The sequence below is a fragment of the Onychomys torridus genome, chromosome 14 (genome assembly GCF_903995425.1).
Source record: "Onychomys torridus chromosome 14, mOncTor1.1, whole genome shotgun sequence".
In the NCBI taxonomy this organism is placed as follows: domain Eukaryota; kingdom Metazoa; phylum Chordata; class Mammalia; order Rodentia; family Cricetidae; genus Onychomys; species Onychomys torridus.
Window position 1 is genome coordinate 15,747,556 of NC_050456.1, and position 23,378 is coordinate 15,770,933.

The 23,378-nt window shown below is 35.8% G+C and overlaps 1 protein-coding gene across 9 annotated transcripts in view; it reads right to left on the reverse strand.

Moving 5' to 3' along the window:
• Positions 1 to 492: 492 nt before the first annotated feature.
• Nova1 (NOVA alternative splicing regulator 1) overlaps positions 493 to 23,378 on the reverse strand; it is a 127,113-nt gene continuing 104,227 nt past the window's right edge. For 5 of the 9 annotated variants that reach the window (XM_036205370.1, XM_036205375.1, XM_036205372.1 and 2 more), the window contains 2 exons: positions 18,034 to 18,105; positions 493 to 6,916 (listed from right to left, as the gene is read on the reverse strand). In XM_036205370.1, coding sequence (XP_036061263.1) covers positions 5,912 to 6,916; positions 18,034 to 18,105 — 1,077 coding nt within the window. In that variant the 3' untranslated portion in view covers positions 493 to 5,911. Of the gene's footprint in view, positions 6,917 to 9,368; positions 10,458 to 18,033; positions 18,106 to 23,378 lie in introns of those variants that run through there. The other 4 variants (XM_036205371.1, XM_036205377.1, XM_036205374.1 and 1 more) reach the window with 2 other exon arrangements.

Sequence of the window (23,378 nt, forward strand, 5' to 3'; positions counted from 1 at the left end):
CAAAGTTTACTTATGAAAGGGAAAATATAAAATGCCACAGTTACCAAGTCTATCCAAGATGTTTCTAGTATATTGAATTATTTCAATGAAATATATTTTCTACTATGGACCTGATTCATCTTAATATTTAGGAAAAAATTATGATAAAAGTTGAAAGTTTTGGGATGTCATCATTTTGAATATGGTTTAGACCATCTTAAAAAGAAAACTAATAAAACTACCTATTAGTTAAAATGCAGTACTTTTGTTATAATCAAAAACTCAAAGCTGGATGGATCAATGGAAATGCTTAACACTTCGTTATCCAGATGTTCCCAAGTAGTTTAAAAATTGAAAACAAATCATCCCATTCAAAGAATTCATTGTAATTTGAATCCTCTTTGTAGTTCTACAGGACTAGGACATTCAATGGAGTCTTCCTCCAACAGTATTTTTGTTCCACCAGAAAGACGTAAGAAACAAAAAGAAAAAACAGAAAACTGGACACATCAGTGGTTTTCATGTATATTTATCTTCTTCAAGCATTTTCAAAGTAGAGATGCTATATTAACAACAGAAAGATGACGGAATGTTATCTTAAAGCATCTTCAATATTCATTATTTCCAGGGGATACATGACACTGTGGGCAATACTTTTAATCACGTGTAAATCACACTCAAGAAGACCAGGCCTCTACAGTTGAGAAGCCACATTACTTCCTTGCTCTATGTGAGGGAGAGCACTGCCAGCATCAGGGTTTTGTTATCAAACGTTCAGATGTGATTTCACTTACTTGTTGGTCTTTTACTTGATACTGAGTTAACGCAGATTCAAACTGGTCCTTTATTGATTTCAGCAGCAGATAAGCTGGTGTAATATGGGGCAGTACTGTCTTCTATGCAAATTCTTCAATGAGTTCATAGAGGTAAACATACCGAAGTGCTAAATGTCTGGCCTTTTCAAATAAATGCAGACCTACCTTGATTTTCATAAGCCTGTATTTCCACAGGACAATGTTTTCACACAATGTAAGGCAAAACAGGTATTAAATTACTTAACAGAACTCATGTTTAAATAATTAAAACTAATTTGTGTTTAAAGCTATTTGCAGATTTATTAGAGAAACAAATACAAATATGCATTTCTACAGAACTGTTTTTTTTTTTTCCAAAATGAGCTTAAAACTTGTTCCACAGTTTTCACTTGTTTATATATCTAATGGCAACCCACGCATTGGCCTCTGCACCACTTTTAATGAGACAATTGCCCTTCCATCGCAATTATAAAAAACTATTTAAAAAAAAATCCAGCACATACACGTTAAATATTTTCTTTAAAAAAATAATCTAATCAAAATATTGAATACTTTAGATTTAAACAATATTTTATTTACAAATCTGATTTGATGTACTTTATTAGTTATACAAGGTAATGCTTCAATTTTTTCAAGAACAGTTGCTTTTTGTTTTTATTGACCAGTGGAATGACATCCTATCTAGTAATATGTTCTACACTTCATTTTTTTTTTCAAAATTAACACGTTTCTGATACTTTCTTTTTTTGTGTGTAAAAATGTTCTTTAATTGGGGCACATATCTGATGAAACAAAAAATAACATGCATAATTCCAAAAACAATTTTAAAGTAATGATACTTACCCTTTATGTAAAAAGACATCTATGGACAAAAGTGCACAACAATATTATGTACTCATGTTTATGAGAAACCAAGCAGGAGGCAAAATGAGTTCATCCTGTTTTCTAATCATAAGCAATTTCATATGGCTGTTTGCATCATTGAAATAAAGTGTATCTACTAAATTTCTAAGATTGCATTGCACTGAAAATTATTATGTATAGCCATGCTTGCCCTGTATTGATGATCAATGAATTTCTGCTACTAACAGAGTAACTGGTCTCAAAGTGTGTATGTGATGTAGAGTGTTAAATTATATTTTCATCTCCTTTCAATTGCTGCCTTGGAAAGCAAGAATTCACTTCTTGGAGAAGAATTACAGTAAACAAAATGTACTTAAGGACTCAGTGAGGAATCATTATATGAATCAAGATGTACCATAAGAATAGATTAAAAGGAATGTCATTACCAGTACCTCTGTTGAAGTCTATTACCACCATTAGAATTTCTAAGAAAAGATAGGGCCTGTAACATGGGGATTCCATTCATTGTCAAATTACTAAAATCTACCAATTTAATGCTTTCATACTGTTTATTTTTCCAATAAAAAAATAAATCTCATACATTAGAAGTGGTACACAAAAAACTGGGATAAAATTTATCAGATTCTTGATAGCACCATTTACACATTCTTAAAGTAAACATTAATATGCACTTTCTTAGAAAGCGATATAAATATATAATACAGGACTTGCTAACCTCTGTTAACCATCTGAATGCGATGGAATAATCTATCTCTACTGTGCAGGTAGGCTTGTGCATGGTGGTGTGGCAATATCATTTTAAAAGTTTGTTACAGATGTGATGGGAAGCTGGAAGGAATCAAATAAGCAGAAAACAGCTTAGATCTACTGTAAGCAATGAGTCGAAATGAGCCGTTAACAGGTTAGAACTTATCATTGTTTCTGATCATTGAATGAGAAATGACCTCCACAGAAATAGATACATTTACTGTTTGGGGAGTGGGCTGGGTGAGGGGAAGTAGGAGGGGAAGTCCTACAGGTAACTAGCAGTAACTGGAAGTGCAGACGAAATTGGTCTTCAGTGCAAAGAGGAAGGCAGCCGTTACAAAGTCTAGGTGCAATGTGGTGCTGAAAGGAAAGCTCCCAGTGAAAACGGAAAAAACAAAAGAACAAAACAACAAAACTAAACCAAACAAAAACAAAAACAAAACTGCAATGCAGCTTCAAGCAGTAACTTTGTGGTGCTGAAAGGACAGCTCCCAGTGTTGAGGAAAAGATCTTGGATCTAGAATGAGGTGTCCAATCTGTATGATAAACAGCACACTGTGTCTCAGAGCGCCCATTCAATCTCAGTAAGTAAATGAAATATTGATTGAAAGTGACCCTGAAACAGAATGCATTAAAAAGACACAGAAAGCTGCGGAACTGAGGTAATTCGTATTCAGCGTGCTCACCAGCCTCCTTACAGCGAAACAAGACTACAAATAGTTGCATTTCATAAGATGTTTGCCTTGTATCACCAGTTTTCTCCACTTTGGATCAGTATAGCTGAACAGCCATCGTTACACGCCTACCTGTGGCAGTCTAATTTTCTTGCAATAAATTAAAGCATCACATCACAAATCAATTCTACATGGTCTATAAATTTCAGTACGTTTTAAACAGCATGAAGCTGATTTACACATAATGCATACAAACCCTTATTTGTTACCATAAATTAAAATGTAAATATCTCCAGTTTAGCTTTCAGTTTTAGCTAACATATAACCATGCCAAGTAGGAAAAGTTTGGAATTCCCATTTACAATTAAAATTGAACTGAGTGCACTGTCAGCCACACACTAGCTAATAAAATACATATAACTGTTTAAATGGTCTGGCTTCAGAGAAACATTAAATTCCAGATGAAATGCATGGGCTCCACAGTGGACTACTTGAATTTTGGGGGAAAAAAAGATTAAAGATTTGCTAATACTGAATAAAACATTTTAAAGACCCGACATTTGAAATGCTTCTAATACACATCCTAGATCGCTTCCTTTCTCTTCTTCCAATGAGTGGGGCCCCAATCTTTGCCTTTGTTCACTGCTGACTCTGAGACAGCATGGTGAAAGGAATTTACATAGATATTATTTACTGTTAATGTATTATAAATGATCTGAGACTTGTGACATGCAAGGAAAAAATGAGACGGGAGACAAGTGATGCTACATGATGAGCTAAGCACATTTATAATGATAAAATGAGTAAATATAATAGCGGCAATGCTAACCACTGATTCCACGAGATACACTATTCGTCAGAACTTACACAGCTACAGAGTATCGACGATAAATAGTCATTACCAATTAACACAGTTTGCTACAGCTTTTCTCTTTCATTTAAACAAGCATATCATTCCCTTTGAAAATCATTCTCTAAATAAATATTTAGAGATAGAGAACTCTAAATGAAATAACAGTCCAATGTTAAAAACTAAAAAAAAAAAAAAATGAGTCCTACTCTTACAGTTTGACAGAAATGAATTATTAATAGTGGAGGGGAAGGGATCAGGAAATAATTTCAAGTTCTCAATGTCCAAAAGTAAATTGCACAGTAAATCAATATGAAATGAAGAGTCCATATAGTTCAATGAACAAAAGGGAAAGTTCATGAGGACAAAGATCACAGTTCAGAGAGAGGCTGGACGAAATTCAGACATGGAGCATCACACTCATTGTTCTTTAATTGGTTGCACAGAAAGGAGCAGCTGGGATGCCATTTAGCTTGCTAGGGTGGACGTAACCAATGGGCTGAAGTTGAGATGGAAGTAATTCTCTTTTGTAATTCAGTTGCTCAGCCAGATGATCCAGAGGTAGCCAGCATTTTATTTTTGTCCATTGAATTTAAGACTGCATGCACAGCATGAGGAGGTGCTTGGGGATGGATGCCCCCATGAGTGGCCTTGAGCGGGCAAACTCAGAGGTTAACAGATGGTGTGTCAAATGGCCTGGACAGTGGGCACCCAGGAGAGGTACAGAAGAGGGTGACAGTTGTTGGGTCTTGGGAACAAAGGCTTACTCTGAAATGACCTGTCAAAAAGCCTGACAAAGGTAGATCACACTACCTCTCAAGATAAACTGCCTCTTCTAAATAAGCATGCAGGAAATACTGTCTGGTTGGTGACATAAAAATGCTCCACAAAACATGCAAATTACCGAGTATTAGAAACTGCACTGGCTGCTAGCGCCATGCTGCAAGGACTCCATCATGGAGCAAACAGCTAAATCACAGATAGCTTCACAGTAAAATCTACATTCACAATACTAATAGGTTTCTAGTGTTAACAAATTATACACAATTATAAGCTCTTAAAATGCAACGTACTTATCCAGCAGTTGCAGGTAATGAAACATTATCAGCTATCAATAATGTGTTGGCACTTTCACTTTTGTTTATAAAATTTCCAATACACTGTACCACAGTTATGTGTCTAAACAGTGAGGATGTTCATGGAGTAATGACTGTTCTACTGGCCAGGCGATGGGATCAGTAGTGAATTCAGTGCTTGAAAACAAATGTACAAACCTCTGAAGAGGTGGGACTCCATGTGAGAACTTTTGTTGAACTTACACATGATGAACAATGGGCCATGGCCAGCATGCAGCATTATTTCCATTGTCTAGTTCAGATGGAGAACAGGTGCTTTTATTGATCTGTAAACTTACCAATGTAATTTTCCACAGTTTTAACCTTTGAAATATTTTACAGTGCTTGTATGCAACTATATTGCTTTTTGATCATTTTAAATTTAAAACTTATTTTCAAAATATTGTTTCCTACTTCTCTGTTCCCTAAGCAGGAAGTAAGACATCCATGACAGTGCTTTGGCCTCACTCCAGTTTAGGTCACTGACCCCACCATACTCAACCTAACAGTAGTTAATTTAGTGTTATCTAGAACTAATACTGAAAACTATACGCATATCCCTGTCTACATTCAATCATTAAACTACAATAATGCTGGTAAAATGGCAGGCTTAAATCTTACACTAGAAACACCTCTGACAAATATACACAAGCAAAGTATAGAGAACAAAACAGGTCAAGAAAAAACTCTATGAAACATCTGGTAAAACACATATTATTTACATATACACATTGTCAACATAGTCGCATTCATTTGCATAATTATATATTAATAACAGAAAAAATTCACTTCTGCAAAGTACAGTACATCCTTCTTGAAAATGGGGTAAAGGAGGGGTTAAAACAATCTGACATATAATTGGGACACTCAACCCACTTTCTGAGGATTGGCAGCCCGAACTCCTTGCTCATATGTGATCCTCTGTGTAATTAAATACTGAGCGGCCTGTGTCGCAGCTGGTGTTCCAGTAATGGTTACCTTCCGATTCCTTGTGCCAGGTACGAACTCTCCCTTTTTGGAAATCTGTATCCTTGCACCAGTCAACTCCTGGTATTCCACTAAGGTTTTCCCTCCTTTGCCAAGTATTGCACCGACTAAGTTTTCTGGAACTGCTATTTCAACTACATCCTTTGATCCATCTGTGGACTTCTCTGTCCCTAGAATGGCACTGGCAGCTAGGGGCGAGGCAGCTCCAAAGTATCCATTGGTTGCAGCAGTAGCAGCAGCCAGGCTACCTAATGCAAATGTCCCCGCCGCTCCACCAGCTGTGCTGCCGCTGGCTGAGGCTTCACTGGCATAGGTGGCCAACAAATTGGCTGCTGCTGCTGCTGGGTTGGCACTGGCAGCTGCTGCAGCCAAAGCCCCCGTCGCTGCTGCTTGGCTGAGCCCTAAACCTAATGTGTTGAGATTATATCCATAGCTGGCTAATGTATTAAGTGCAGAGGTGATGGCCACCAGGTCATTGCCTGTGAAGCCAGATAAAACTGCTGGGAAGGCCGCAACGCCGGCAAGGTTAGCATGTCCTAATAGCCCTGCGGCTGCTGCGGCAGTTGGTAACACTTCAGCAGTGTTTGCATAAGGAGATCCGGTCGGATTGGAATTGGCCACTGGACCTGTCACATTGGCATAACTGATATTGAGACAGCTGCCACTCTGTGGATCCTCTTGTATCTTCTGGATGATAAGTTCAACAGCTTTTCGGTTTTGTTCAGGTTCTCCACTCACAGTGACAACCCTCTCTTGCAAGTTGATCCCATCGGGTTTCTGGGAAAGCTGCACCCAAGCCCCTGACTGCTCCATTATAGCCTTCACAGTAGCACCTCCCTTCCCTATTATCAGACCTGCTGTGCTGTTGGGAACTATAATCTTTACCTGTAATTAAAAAAAATACGTATAAATAATACTTCTGTTTTGTGCACATACATTATATTACTTTGCTATCCTAGAAAAAGTACAATAATAAATTGATAATTAGTTTAAACATAATTTATTAAGATGGAAATACCACAACTTTAAAGTGACTTTTATCATATTTTAATAAAACTACCTTGTACAATGAGAGTTTTCAAAGGAAAAAGCAATCTTCAAGTCAAAATTGTTAAACAAAAAGTTCCTTGAATCTCTATATTTTGCAATACAGTCTATGAGAAATCAGGATGTCAAAACAGAGGGACTAATAACTATACATCAATGGTAATATTTTCATAGAGCCCAGAAATATAATGCGGCTACTAGTTCTTCATCCAGTGTAGCTTAAAGGAACTCTCTGCTCTGAGAAATAGGAACAGGTAGCATAGAATTATGAAAGCAACGTTACCAAGACAGCAGTAGAAAATACCCACTTGAACTTTTCAAAACATTAATTTCATGTTCCTCAATACCTAGTAGTTTTGGAGTTACTCACAAATACATTATTTCTTTTATGGATATATTTAGAGATGAAGATCAATAAAATTCCTAATAATATTTTATTTTTTCAATTGGACACATAGTTATTGAACTTTATAAAAACTGACTACCAAATCAGTAATAATCTTTTATAAAGTGTTCCTATTATTTTAAGTTACGTCATCTGGACATTCTGGTGGTGAGTGTTGTGTTCTGAAGACACAGACCTATTTAGGAGTGGTAACCCTATCACCAAGTGCTGAGGAGAAATTACTGCAGTCACTGGGTGTTTCCAACCATCCAATGTGGCCATTTGGTTAATTTATTCTGTGGACGTTCTTCATCACAATAAAATGGTGCTGTACAAGTATACAAGTGTGACATGTACATAAACTTTAAAATTCAAAAGCGAGATATTGACCTTGAGCTTGGATTTGTTGACATCTCTACCTATCCCCCTCCCTGGGCACCTCAAACTAGACTGCAGTCACTGACAGGGCACTGAAGTAACTTTGTTGTTCTCTGTGTGGGGCTGAGGTTAGAATGAGCTAAATCACCTCAAAAATTGGAGTGGAAGTTTAGTTTCTGTAGCTGAGATTTTCTGAGCTTCATTAGCTAATTTTAACAAGTGTCACCAATGCTACCTTTAGAACATAGATCTGCTAGAGATATTTCAAAAAGTGTCTGAGAGGTCAGGTCATTCTGCTCTTGAAGACAGCAGGCAGTGAACACATAAATCCACATCCAGAGTGGACATATATGAGTGTGTTTATACATCTTACATAGTTTTGATTTCCTTTGCACTTAAGAAATATTGTCTTATTTTAATTTATTTAATCATTTAATAAAAATAATTTGATTATTGAAATCTAAATAACCTCAATATAAAACCACTTTTTTTCTTTTTCCGAGACAGGGTTTCTCTGTGTAGTTTTGTGCCTTTCCTGGAACTCGCTTTGTAGACCAGGCTGGCCTCAAACTCACAGAGATCCGCCTGGCTCTGCCTCCCGAGTGCTGGGATTAAAGGCATGCGCCACTACCGCCCAGCATAAAACCACTTCTTAAGGATGGCAAATAAAGTTGCCTACTAGTTGATTTTATTTTATGGATGATATTAGAAGAACTTTTTAACAGTTATTAATCTTAGTAAACTTTTTTCCTGAAAATTATTTGTCTTTAAAGAATTATAATGCTAACCTTAATTCTACCTGATTCAATTATAAAGATGAATTAGAACAAACCTTAAGTTTTATCACACATGAAAATCCTGAGAAACATTTATTGGATTCCTCCTGTATAACTCTTCCTACTAAGAACCTGCCCTGCACTACCTGGGTTCCCATGTAGTCTGTGAATTTCTCTCGACTATCCCTCAACTTTCTTGCCAGGTTCATTATCTCTAGTGTCTCCTGTCTTGGTATCATCATCTGTGAATCCCTCACTCAGTCCACATTTTAGCTGTGAGTTCCTAAGTACAGTCTGAACTTATGGTTTCTCTGTCTTTGCCTTTGATCTTCCATGTCTTCCTGCTGATGGACTGCTTTTCTCTCTCTTTACACTGACTTTTCTGCCAATGTGTGCATTTTCATTTTCACCTGCTGAAGTCTGGGTGTATTGTACAAGCAGTTTAGCTGTACCTAAAAAATAATCAAACCTCAAACCTCATAGTGTCATTGTTCCTACATTTATTATTATGTTATTTCTCCTAAGCAGATGTGAGTGCAAAAAGGCATTTTCCTGTAGGCCACCATCTTATCTTACTTTACCATTTCTATTTGTACCTGGTTTAAGTTACACATGGGTAATCATTAAAGAAATAAAACAAGATATATTTGTACAGGAATACAATAATTTAAAAGATGATTTACCACAGACACAGACATTGTATATATATATATGTAAAAAACACCCAATATTGGGTTCATTGTTTTTTAATTAAAAAAAGATTAGTTTATTTTATATGTGTATTTTGCTTGCATGTCTGTAATTGTACCATGTACATGAGGTGCCTCATGCGGTCAGAAAAGGGCATCATATATCCTAGAGGTGGAGTTGCAATTTTAAGGCTTCTTTAGGGTGCTGGGAACTGAACTCAGGTCCTTTGCAAAAGCAGTAAACACTCTTAAGCGTGTATCTCTAGTACTTGACTTTGGTTTCTTAAATCAAGAGTAAGGTTTATCATTCTCAAATTCTAAAAATTTTAATTTACATCATGCATATACTAAAGTAATCAAAAAGTTAAGGACAGTGACATTTTAATCTTATCAGAAAAATTTTGAAACCAACACTAACAGGTTCTTAGTCACTTACAAATCCAATACTGTCACACTGACAATTAAATATATAACATCTGCCTTATTCCTACATGTTCATTTATTAAAGTATTCTTTTCCACCACGTTTTATACTATCGTAGGTTCTGAAGCTAGTGGTTAGCACAGTTCAGCCATGAAATGTAGTCAGGTTAATTTCGGAGGTCCAGGACTAAGTGTTATTTGATTAAGTGGTAAGAGGGGGCAGTTAGTAATGGTTCAATGTGGGCATCTGCCAACTCACTCAAGGAGTGCTTGTACTAAGAATGCCTTTCCCTTTTGCTCCAAGCTTTGCATTTCAAACTCAAACTATATCTGACACATGTGAGTAGGTATCTCTAGAAGTAATAAAGAGGTTGTACCTCCTTCTGTTTCTTTTCCACACTATATTCTCCCTTCTTTCTATAAGCTAAGATAGTGAGAGGGAGACAGTGGACCTCCTTTTGTGTGTCTCTGGAAGGAGACAGAAAATGAACAATAGTTTCCACAAAATTTCTAAAAGCAAGGAAAAGAAGCTAATATGCTTATTATTTGACTTAACACTATTTTTTGCTTTGCTTCTGAAGCATTCTTCTGTTTTGTGAATGATGTATATTTTAAGGTCACATTGCATCACCGCTTGCGAGGTCAGGTGGAAGGAGGAAAGGGAAACAGTCCATGCTTTCGAACAGAGAAACACTTCAAACTACTACCGTTCCTTGGAGATGACAAGCACTGCAGACAGTTACAGAAAAAGGAAAGTTGTTAGAGTCAACTGCAGGGAACCAGAGAAGTTGTAAAATGATACAATATGGCAAAGAAATCTATTTTTAAAATAAGAATAACTTAGGGTAATTTTGTGGCTTTAAAAAAAAATCTGATTTTACTGAAGTTCTGTTTATAGAAGAAGGGCTACTTACAATTATTCACAGGTTAAATAAAAAAAGCCTACTGTTATTATTAAAGTTTCATTACATCCATTTTGGTACAAATGTACTAAAAAAATTTTAATCCTGGTTAGTAAAAAGGTATATCTGAAAATTTCAGATTTTTTGATATGCAAATTAGGGCTCTCACTTAATTCAATATTCAACTGAAACAGTAAAAAAATGGAAGTTGGGTGGTAGTGGCTCATGCCTTTAATCTCAGCACTCTGAAGACCAAGGCAGGCAGAGCTCTGTGAGTTCAAGGCCAGCCTGGTCTATAGAGAGAATTCCAGGATAGCCAGGGTTACACAGCGAAAACCTGTCTCGAAAAACCAAACCAAATCAACCAACCAAACAAACAAAAAAAGTGAAACATGAAAAGATCTATGCACAAAGTCGGAGAGTGTGTTTAATGATGCAGATGATGGGGAGAAAGGATGAGGCATGCGGCCAGAAAGGAAGCTATTCTGGACATTTTCGCTTGAAATAGCTATTAAGACACTGAAGTGAAAATGTCAAGCAGATGAATTGTGATTGCTCTGGAGAGTAGAAAAACTTTAAGAATTAAAGAGAAAGAGTACTTTGCATCGTAGAAACGCACACAGTGTCATCCAGATAGGATAAATGCAAAGATTGATTAAATAATGATCAATAAAGTATCAAGGGGAAAACATGTGACTTAAAATCATCAACGGTATTGTAGCAGTAAATTAACCACTGTGAGGCCAATTACGAACATGCATGTGTGTGTTTGTGGGTGTGGGAGGGTGCATACACCCCATACCTACAATCACAGTGGAGGTACTGGAAATGAAGGAGGCATGAGGAGAAATCATCCACTTAATCTAGTCCACAATTTTTGGCAATAACAGAACAAAACAATCTTTAAAAGAATCATTATAATTTGCATTTAAAGACCTCCCAGGAAAGATATCTAACCATATCTGACAATAGGAAAGTCTACTAAAGCAACCTCAGACAGAAAAACACCTTTTGAATCACATAACTTTGTACCTTCTTCTCAATCCTAAACTAATATCTATACTAAAACTTTTGTAGATGTCAAACTGTTCAAATAGAAATGTTTTACCTTGCCCGCCCCCCAAGAGCTATTACATTAGAAACTTCACAAGTAGCTTTGATAGGAAGCTGGATCAAGAACTTTTGATGTGATAACTATGAAAGATAAAATTACATTTACTATATAATAATTAATTTGGTATAATTTTAAAACATGAAAAAATGGTCAATCCCTTGCAGTAAAAGAGCACCCCTCTGGGACAGAGGTCTCTCCCCAGGGATCCTATCTGACATTCACTAGCACATTCCAAGACGTATAATTCAGGGCATTTTGCAGCTCAGAGGCACATATGACATCAAATCTTTCCCTTGAGAGACTACTTATCTCTATTTAACACATCATATGTATCACAACTGATATCTGAATTGTCATCCCGTTGTCATTTTTAGCTAACTTTTAGGAGGCAAGACATTGTAATAAAAGCCAGTAATTTTCATATTTCTGTCATCACCTTAATGCATTCAAACACAAAACATGGCAGGTATTTTGTGACCATTAAGAAGATGGGCATATATTTTAGGAATGTACTTTTCTCTAGTTCATAGACAAAAGATATTTTAGAGCAGTTTACATGGATCTTTTCCATTTCTTTCATAGATTCCCCAAATATCACTCTGCAATACCAGAAATCCTTCAAGAACTGAACTATAAGGATCAAGTTGTTTTCCTACTTTTGCTAAATGTAAACAATGCTGCATTACATACTCATGCATCTATCTATCGATGCCTCAGAACAATTCTTAGGTTCTTGAGGTTCGTAAGAGCTGTGTCACAGTGCTTCCTTTATCAACACTGGGGCAAATGCTCAGTTCTGTACATTTGCCAACATGTGACTTCCAAATACACACATTGTTTCTCAATCAGATACATATGTATCACATATACTTACACAAAATTCTATCTATCTGGGGAAAAGCTTAACCTTGTGACAGGCACTGCTATCCATCCAGATGCTGGTGAAACTGAACATGTTTTTATCAGCCATTTCTATTCCTTTATCTGTAAATTACCTTTCCTGAACTTCACTCATTTTTCTATTGGATTATTTTTTATCTTTCCCATAGGAATTGAGAAACACTTCATATGTGAGGGGTAATGCCATGGATGAAAAGAAGGAAAGGTAGCAAAGACTATATTCTTTAAAGTTAACTTCTTTATTCCATAGATCACTTTCTTCTATTTGGTTTACACTACTATAAACAATTCCTGGGCCAGGTTTCATTTGAAGGATTCTATAAAACTGCTCTAATGCTAGTCACTTGACATGTGCTTTTTCACAACCTACTGTGCTCCAGGTTCTATTTCATACACCAGAGAGTTTGTAACATGGAGAAAATGTGTATTGCCATAAAATGTAACATTCTAAAGGAGTGATGGGGCACACAGCATGCAACAGATGTATTAGTAAGAAAGTGCACAGTACTCCCAAGACAGCAGAAGGAAGTACAGCATGAAAAAAGCAAGGAGGAGTACTGGTGTGAGCGAGAGGCCCGGCAGGGATACTAAACAAGGCAGTCAAGTGGCCTTCAGGAGGAGGCAGATCTGGAATAGTCTTGAAGGATTACAAAGGCTTTGACCAAACGGATCTCTGAGATTAAAATTTCATGTGCAGAAAAAGCAAGAGCAGAGCACTGAGGAAGAATCCCCAGCGTCTGAAACGTGGTATGTGGTGTAAAAGCCCAGAGTGAGTGAGAGGCAGTAAACTGATCAGATGAAAGAAGCGGCGTGCGCAGAGGCAGATCCTAAAAGTGCCGATGTACGTTTAGGTATATTGGCTTTTACCATGTAAACTGGTTTAAATTATTCAGATGCAGGCAAGAGAATACAAGCTTTGAAGGGAGAAGGGCTAGGGTGGTCCTTGGAACTGTTGTACTTATGGTAGCAGGTAGATGTGTAAGCGGCAACATTAAGCAAGCAGCTGCAGGCAGTCTGGGGCTGCACTTTGAGAGGTGAGTTCAAGGTACTTGGGACCTGAAACTTAAATTTTAGGAAATATTTCGGGAAATTATAAATTTAAGCCATGAACATTAAAATACAGTAAGGAGATTGTAAGAGCCTTCATAAAGATTCTGCTAGTTCATGGTTACTGTGGTTTGAGAGAGAGCTTCTATCTTCTCCACAATTCATGTGCTGTAATGTGATTCCAATGCAACTTGCTACATGGTTTCAGGAATGGCTTCTCTCTTCTGTCATGGGAAGACATTGCCCCAGTCCCTTTCTCTGCCCCTCCACCTTGTGAATATGCTGCAGGAAAGCTCTCATTAGATGCTGGCATCTTGAGTGTGGATTTTTCCAGCCTCTGCATCTGTGAGAAATGGTCTTTCTATGGTAACATTTAAGGATTGAAAGCAGCACAAAAATCCCGAGGCATGCATTCTGCATATAACAGAATGGAAAAGGCAAGACATATGGTGCTCCTAAGACTAGGACATTCCATCAGTGAGCAGAGGACAAGAGGGGGAACCAGGAAGAGACCAGGAGCAGGCTCACACAGTGGTGTAGAATCCTGGACACTAACTACAGGAAGCACAGCACAGAAGGTGCTATAACAGAATGGGGCACACACTGCTGACAGGCCAGTGAACATAGGGACTGAGAACAAACTCAGTCAGCAGTGTGGCCACCACTGATGCTCACTGCAGATTTGGTGGAATGGTGGAGGTCAGAGCCTGACTGGAGTAGACTTAGGAATAGAAAGAACATGGGACAGAGACTGGAGATAATACTTCTGTGAATTTTGCTGTGAAGGACTAGAAGAGGCATTAGTTTGTGGGCGAAAGAGGTGACAACGAGGTGGGTCAGCGTTTTAAAATGGGAGACAGGAGTGGGAGGGGAGAAGAGAGGGGAAAGCCCAAGGTTTTCACAATATGATGCATACATGTATGATAGGATCAAAAAAAAAAACCAGGAGAAAACACTGCATGCAGATTGGAATACTTCTATAGTTAAAACTTGACGAAGTATAGTTAAAGGAAGGATACCATTCAGTAACAGGGAAAGGGTATACTTATTATACAATTGAAATAACTGACTTTGGTAGGAGCAGAGAGATATTCCTGTGGAAATAACTGAATAGGAAAAAGGCGTGGGTGTGGAGTGTTGGTCTAGTAAGTATTGTCGGCATCAGTATAGAAGATCTCTTTGGATGGCCTCAATTTCAGTGAAGTACGTGAAAGGTTATGGGTTGGGAAAGGAAAAGTAGCAAGAAGGATGGCAGAGAAGGCCTGCACCTGTTCTCTATGCCCCTTCCTGATAACTGGGCATCGCTGATTACTTATACAATTATGATGTGGTGACGAGTAAAATAAGCATCATCTTGAGATTGATAAATGCTACTGATCCTGTTGACACTTCTGAGAGTTTAACTGTGGCCTTTCACTACTAAACAAGAGCAACTGCATGCTCTCTAGATGCTGATTATGGAACTAAGTTAAGGGCAGTGAATTTGATCACAGAAATACCTTAGAAACAGACAATACTAGTATTAGACAGTTGTTAACTGAAGCATTTAAAATAACTATTTACCAAGTAATTTACTTTTAAGGACTAATATTTTTCACATTTCCTTTAGAGGAACACAGCCAGGCACTGCATCACTGTGAGAAGAGCTGCGGATTTTCATAGTCTGCCCTAGGAAACTCTAGTCTTTGAGTTTCACACGTGATTACTCAGCAAGTGAACGGCAAGACAAGGTCCTCCCCACTGCTCTAGTGTTCACTTCTCACTATCACTTTATAAGGATTCTCGCACAGTGGGTCTTCAGTTGTCAAGTGGAGTTACTATTGAACAATAGTGTGCTCATGATGTGACTCAAGGAAACATGGTAAGGAGGCTGAAGAGGAAAACAGATAAAATTCAAAGTGCTAAACACACTAATCTTCAGAATGAAAAGTTTTGGAACAATGGCTCTGCAGAGCAAGCATGTTCTCTAAATGACTGCCACGGTTTTCTATTCCTAGATTTCCTGCATATTTATAATTCGTTAGTTCTTTCCTGTACATCTCAAATAAGAACTTGACCAACATTCATTTGGCCAATATTGATTAGAAAACAACACAAATGTTAATTATTTGACTGTCATCTGTTTTGCTCTAGCAATTTTCTTCGGAAAAGATTTCCTCACCTCTACTTTGACAGCAGGGTTATCATACAAGCTATAACACATGGGTGTAATCTCTGATCTAAAACAGAAGTCATTGATTTTCTCCATTTCTATCAGTTATAAGATTAAAAACATTTGGTAATAGCTGGGTAAATATAAACTACATTTAAATTATATATATATGCATATATATATACATACATACATACATACATATCTGTCTCTATAATATTTTACTTCTGTAAAGTTTAAGATTATTACACAGAATCATATTTTCCTAACCAGACTATATTTATAGACATAAATCAGTAAATTAATTAAGGACAATTCCTAAGAAAGGACTAGGTGCTGTACATTTCAAATGTGAGTGAACAAAAATGACATTTCTTTGCTAGAGCCATCTGGAGAGACCCTACCATGAAGGAATACAAAGGAGAGTTACAGATCACTAAGAATCAAATGTGATTGAAAAGCTACAGTTCGTTCAATAAATAAGGATTTTGCTGTTCTTCTTTTAACATTTGCTTTATGTGATCCAGGAGTTATATGCTTCTTTGTACACAAACAAAACAACCCCCCCCCAAAAAAAAAAACAAAGAAAGCAGTATGAATAACAAAATGTACTAGCACAGTAGACAGAATATTAAATCACAGTGCCTATATTTCAAATCATTACAATAGGAGATTTGGCAGAAGAAAGTGTGATAATATATCTAGAGGGTAAAATATAGCATTAATGAGGAAGTAGATATAGTTGGCCTTTTAAGAAATCATTTTATAAAAATCCACATTCATATAAGTGAACTACCAATCTAATTTCAAAGACAGAACTAGCAGACTGGCTTTCTAGTTAGCATCTTACTTTGAGAAAAACATTAGTCCTGTTTATGACGTACTCGTCTGTCCAGCTGAGACACTAATGGAGCATAGGAGACATTTAAAACCAAGGGCAGTCATATCCTTGGTGAGCTCCTATGCCACAGAATTAAAGCATGGGGGAACAGAAGCAGGAAGTGAGCCCTCAAAATGCATTCTTCTTACTTCCACACTACCACGTTCTTCAGAGAAAAGTGGTGGCTGCGTCATTCTGGATGTGCCCTAACTGGTTTAGGGCCAAGATGGCGGCATTATTAAATTCTTGTGTTTGAGGGAAGTTTCATTTCATAAAAAGAAAACCAAGCTCCTACTATAGACCAGCATCCTAAGACTGCCTAGATTTCCTTAAGTCATTTTATTTTCCCTGAGGTTGCAAAATCACTAGAATCAGTCAATGAGCAAAATTATGCTGATGGCTTTTGATTAAATAATATGAAAAATGCCACAAAACACACATGTAGCAATATTTTGTTGGCCAACTAATGAAAAATACTTTAAAATATAAGCTGTTTAAGTAATATTAATAATATTTAATGAATAATATTTAAGTAATCTCATGAAGCCTTATTTTACTAAAAGTAAAAAGTAGAAATAATAAAGAAAGTCCTTCTCATTTAAATAAAACTCAACTCACATAAAATGAAAATGTGTTTAAACATTTGAATAACTATTTTAGTCAAAAAATACAAGTATGAAGGCTGGCCTGAAAATATTTAGTTTCAAACGCTGTCAAATCGAACTAGTAAGATATAATTCTCACTGCAAAGTTTGACACTCTTTCAATGAAAGTGATTAAGAGTTCTTGACTGAGAAAATGTACTGTGTCTGCAATTATTAAACAATGCTAAAATTACACCAATTTTCAAACTAGAAATGCTTATTATTGATACTGTTTACACAGAGAAGCTGGTCTCAGAAAGTAAAAGGATATTAACCTTTAAAGACATATCTTTTCTAAATTGTAATATATTTTATAACCTATGTGAACGTGCTTAAATTATTTATGAAAACTCCTAGGAAGATACATTGAAAGGCAAGAAAAGACCAACTCAATAATTAATCCTCAGGGCTTTGTAAAGTGAAGACATCTTAAAGGAATAAGTCCAAAATTCTAATTAAGCCTACTGCTGAATATATTTGTTAATGAAGTTAAAATGCATGTAAAATTAAAAAATGATTGATATTTATTGGTTAGATTATTTGGAATCTGATCATGGCGCATACATGTGAATGAACGAACAAATCCTTAACCCACCATTCTCTTTTTCTCCGGTTGGCAGGCAATCGCTGTGAAAGTATGGTGTAGATGAGAGGATGATACTGTACCTGATTAGCTCTGGAGGTGGTCATGGGGTCAGATGGAGAGGACTTGGTGGTAGTTGGGGAAGATGGCAATGTCTGGGAACAAAGCAGTTCAGGAGCAAATCAACCTTTATGAGCCTTAAGCTGATCATTAAACAAAACAAAACGAAATAAAATGTAATATAACGAGAACAAAATCCTATGAACAAAGTTTTCTCCTAGTCAATCAAATTTAATGGAATTTAAGATCAACTGAGTAACTAATACATGTAAGTATGCATGCATAAGCATGTAAAAATAAATTCATGACTTGAACTCATGATGGTGGCGGATAGAAACTCACATGAGTGCTAAAGGCATCCTGCCCCTATGCATGACAGCAGTCCCTTTTCTTTCCCTCTAATTTGCTTGGGGGAAAGAGATGTCAAGGAAAACTCAAGAAGTTAGATGAACAAAATTGGAAAAGTCATTTTCCTATCAATGAATACAGTTGGAGATTTGAAGAAGCGGTGAAATGAAGTTTACTTTGGCATAAAAGTATCCACCTACTTAATATGTTGAACATCACCAACAAGCTGATTCCACATGAATTTAGGGATCCATACATAAAAGCAATTTAATTTGCAGTTCTGAGTTCTTAATATCACATTATCTTCTAAAATATTAATTTTAATAAACTTAGAGCCATCTGAAAATGTAAACATTAACCTCATATTAATAAACATGTAACTAGCAGCATTCTAAAAATTATCATTTTTATCATTTATGCTAAATGGTACATTTAAAAAGGAAAAAAAGTATAATATATTGTAGCATTGTCATCCTATGTTCAAAAATCACAAGACACTATGAACTAAATTTTCTGTCTATTTATAAGCACACACATGTGCTACAGAGATGTGTCATAGCAAACCATACATATTCCCAGAGTCATTCACCTAGAGTTTTCAGAAGCCTTTAACAACTGACAAGGCAGCCTTAAAGTTTAAGGGCTTCAGAGCTTTGTTTAAGTGTCATATTGCACTTAACCATATATCATGGTTAGGCAGAGGCCTTTAAAGGGATTATTTCTTAAAAGGCAAATGGGATAGTCTTCTATATCTTAGACAAGCCTATATAGTGTGTATTATGTATTATTACTTTGTTACATGTCCATCAAAACTACTGAGATATGAACAAAGGCCTAGCCTTGGAGGTTTGAAAGTTTGAGGAAAAGTAAATAAAAGTGTTTGTGGTCATATATCTGTATTTAAGGTATCAGTACTTCCAATTTAGATAAAGCAGTTAAGAGTAAAAGTGATGATAAATTTGAAGGCTCTGTGTCAACTCACTGACTTTCAATACACAATGAGACTACTTGCACCATTAGGCTATGTTTCATGAAGTCTTTTCCTTAGAATATTTTTTCTTAAAACCTAAAGCAATTGGAGAAGTAGTTGACCTAGTGTGGTGTCATGCCAAGGATTTTTTTTTTTTTTTTTTGAATCACACAAAGAATAGGAAACAGTACTAAGTCAGGAGTAGAGCATTCTAAACGCTTTCAAAATTTCTAATCTTTTACTTTCTATTTAGGCACTCTGTAATTAATTCTTGTCAATTTTTAGAGAAACATTATTTTCTATCAGTAAAAAAAACATGTATTTTTTTCTGTACAATGATATACTGAGGCACTGTTAATAATGTCACACTACCTCAGACTGTATGAATTCAACATTACAGGCTTCATTTTCTCAATCTAGTTAATGACATGGAATTATTGGAGGAGTCACACATATCTAAACATGTGTCTGCGCTAACTAAGTCCAACACTGAGTACAAGTTTATGACTAGACAGATGTCAAATCTAGGCTTCCTTTCTTCCAATGGAAGTTCATGTCCTACCAAACCCAGATCCTACATGTCCACTCTCATCAGAAGAAAATCAACCTGAAGTACTGGATAATATCGTCTTGTTCCAGATACAAATCCTCAGGGAGGTTCTTAAATAGTGCAAAATGTAAAAAGTAGTAACATGATGTGGCTCAGACCTTGTCATAACTTAGATTCAGATGATCTGTCAAAATTTTATTGCTATTCTTTATGATTTTCATATATTCTGAATATCTATTAATAACTGATACAACTCACATTCATCAAAATTCTCCTTACTGATTTGGTTGCTCTCCTTTTCTCCTATGAATAAAATACGTAATTTAAACTTGTGAATTACATTAATGTGCTTTAAATAACTTAAGGTTTTATCATGAAGCTTGATGATTAGATAAGAAGCTACATTTTAATATTCCACACAGGTGCGATTTCTCAAGTGCACTTTGGGGGGTGAACAGACTGAACGTCACAGCAAAGAGTTCGTGTCTTTTCTAGGATTAGATGTCTTCATGGTAAAATGGCAGAAAGTTGGAACAGTTTTCCCAGTGCCACTCATACAGGTCCTTTGATGCATAAGCAAATCCTCACTTTAGACTTAGCAACAGTAATTATATTATAAGCAGTTTGCATTTCAGTTGCTTTTTCAAATTCTAGAAGGAAAATTGCCCCAAATAAATAGATAAATATGGATGTTTAAAACAATGCCTTTAATTTAAAGCTTCCTATTAATCAGGTCAATGGAATAGTTGAGAAAATTGTTCTAAAGTCCACAGATATGGATAATAAATCTATGTAAAGTATTTTAAAATAAAATATAAATGTTCAAACATTTTTCTTTACTATTTTATAAGTAAAATATTTATATCAAATTTCTATATAGTTATTAATATAGTGATTATGAAATGCATTCCATCATGAATATGTAATTTGTGGATCAATGTTTAATGGACAGCGTCTATAAAGCACACATTTTTCTAATCTATTTCGAATCCATTTCAAGCAGTGATCAGGAAGGGCCCAGTAACTTGAGCCCCACTTCTCCTTTTCGCCTTTCTCTGTAGATACTAGAGGGTGAATTATGTTATGGAAACATGATTCCTTTTTGAGACAGGGTCTCATTATACTGCCTTGGCTGGCCTAGAACTTAGTATGTATACCATGCTGGCCTTGAACTCAAAGAGATTTGTGTGCTTCTGTCTAAAAGAGCATACTTTTTGAAATATACATTATTTAAAAATATCAAGATTTTTAATACTACACACTTAATAAACTACTGATATAACTAAGTTTTGAGAAATTAAGAGTTAAAAAGTTTTAACAAATTATATGATGAACTCATGTTAAAATGTGAGTTTTGCTGGTCCAGAGACTATTACCACAAAGAAACTCTAGAATAAGAGTAGCTTTTCTTCAAACAAATCTGTAACAATCAGTTGTTAAGAACATCTAATATTTACAAGTAAAGCAGGAAGAGCAGGTCTCAGCTATTCTTTTCATGCTCATCTGCCAAGCAGCCAATAACATTATTCCATAACCACCCCCCAAGCTTTGCAGTGTTCTATTAAATAATCCCTGCATACTAGTCCTTAAGAACAAAATGTTTAAATAGCAACTGTCCCATTAGCTTGTCATTTTTGATGAACACTCTCTCTGTCTTACAACATTAACATTAGTCTATTGGTCCATTCATATTTATTTTCCCACCAGTAACAATGCCTGGATAAACCTTCAAAATCTGGTTTGTTTTATGCACAAAGAACATCAAAATGAAAAGATGCCTTTACTTTTTAATAATCTTTAAGATGAATTAAAGGAGCTATTTCAGAAAATGAGGAATGATTTTGTCATCTATAATATCTTTTTGCCAAACACGCAAGGTCTTGCTTATCTGTCTCCACCCTACTTAACTAATATTTATTTTCTCTAAACATTAGCACAGATATTCCAAATGAGCCAGTCCTGTTACTATTCAAGGACTGTGACAGCATTCTGCAATTGCATCCTAGCTCACCCTTCTAAAATGAGCTTTTCGCCATCTTCCTTGACTAACTAGAATCTTCTGAGGTCTATGGTACACTGTTAATACTGCACTTCTGGAATATAAATATGCTGTCACAGGTTAAGAAATATCACAAAACAAACTTATATGAAGTGTAAGGGCTATAATTTCCTATATTTAACAATTAAAGTATTTTAATAAACTTATGTTTGAGTAAACGATATTAAAAAATTGATGAACATTATTTTTGCAAACTTATCAAAAAAGTAAAATTCTGGGCAGACTTAAAAAACTTCTTGGTATTCTTAAATATAAGAAAATTCTTTAAGTTCCCCTACCTTCCTTTTACCTTGCACAGCTTGGCTTTAAAAGGGGTCCAGAATTAAGAACTGAATTACCTACATCTATTAGCTGAAGTTGGATCTTAGGCACTGAAGTAGAGTTCATCACTGTCCTGCAGGGGGCCTTTTGAAATGAGTATGCAGGACATGAGAAACTACACTTGTCTGATGCCACCAGCCAAGAAAGATAGGGACATGTGGATAGAGTACTATAGTTCATAAAATGTACTTAGTTGGTAAACTGTATCTTAGAACACAATGCAGGACGTAATTTATTAGAAAACACAACAGATGATAAGAAATCAGCACTTTTAAAATGTGACTTTCTGAGAACTACATTTGACTTCTGATTTTAAGAATAAATTATGCCTTAAAATTTGAAAATAGGGTTGGGGATTTAGCTCAGTGGTAGAGCGCTTGCCTAGCAAGCGCAAGGCCCTGGGTTCGATCCCCAGCTCAAAAAAAAAAAAAAAAAATTGAAAATAAAAGTTTAAAATTGTCAACCCCAAACCAGAATAATAATGGAAACACTAAGCAAAATTCATAATTTCATTTTTCCCTTGAATCTATTTCTAGGAAAAGGTAGATATTTAGCTCCAGCATTTTCTTAACTCTAATTTTATTCTGTAAGTAACCTTCTTTAGAGAAATATTTATATTTAATACTTGAAAAGAAATTATTTTGGAGACTGAATTCTACAGCAAAAGCAAATGTTGGATTACTTTTCTGAGCAGAGTCTCAGCAAGACATCTTCAGATTCTGTGGATTAAAATGTAAACTTTCCAACATCATGAAAGCCATGTTTATCTATTCTATGACAAATAATTTATTTTATAAATACTTATTTTACACTATGTAAAGTGGCATCATTTCTTGCTAAATAAAATCATAGCCACTGAAATTTATATACTTGACAACCACTTTGGTCATCGTTTGGTAAGAAACATTAAACTGGCAAATTAGATACGTAAAAAGTTAAAGAACTGCAATATTACAGTGTTAAGCATAAGAAGATGCATCTCTGTAGGTCAAAAACACGTTTCTCCTACAAATATTAAGAAACTTGGCATAGTTTCTACACTGTACAGATAATGTGTGTTAGATATGCTGCTTCAGCATACTGAGTGCTCGTCTCCTGTACCCTTGTAATGATTTACTGT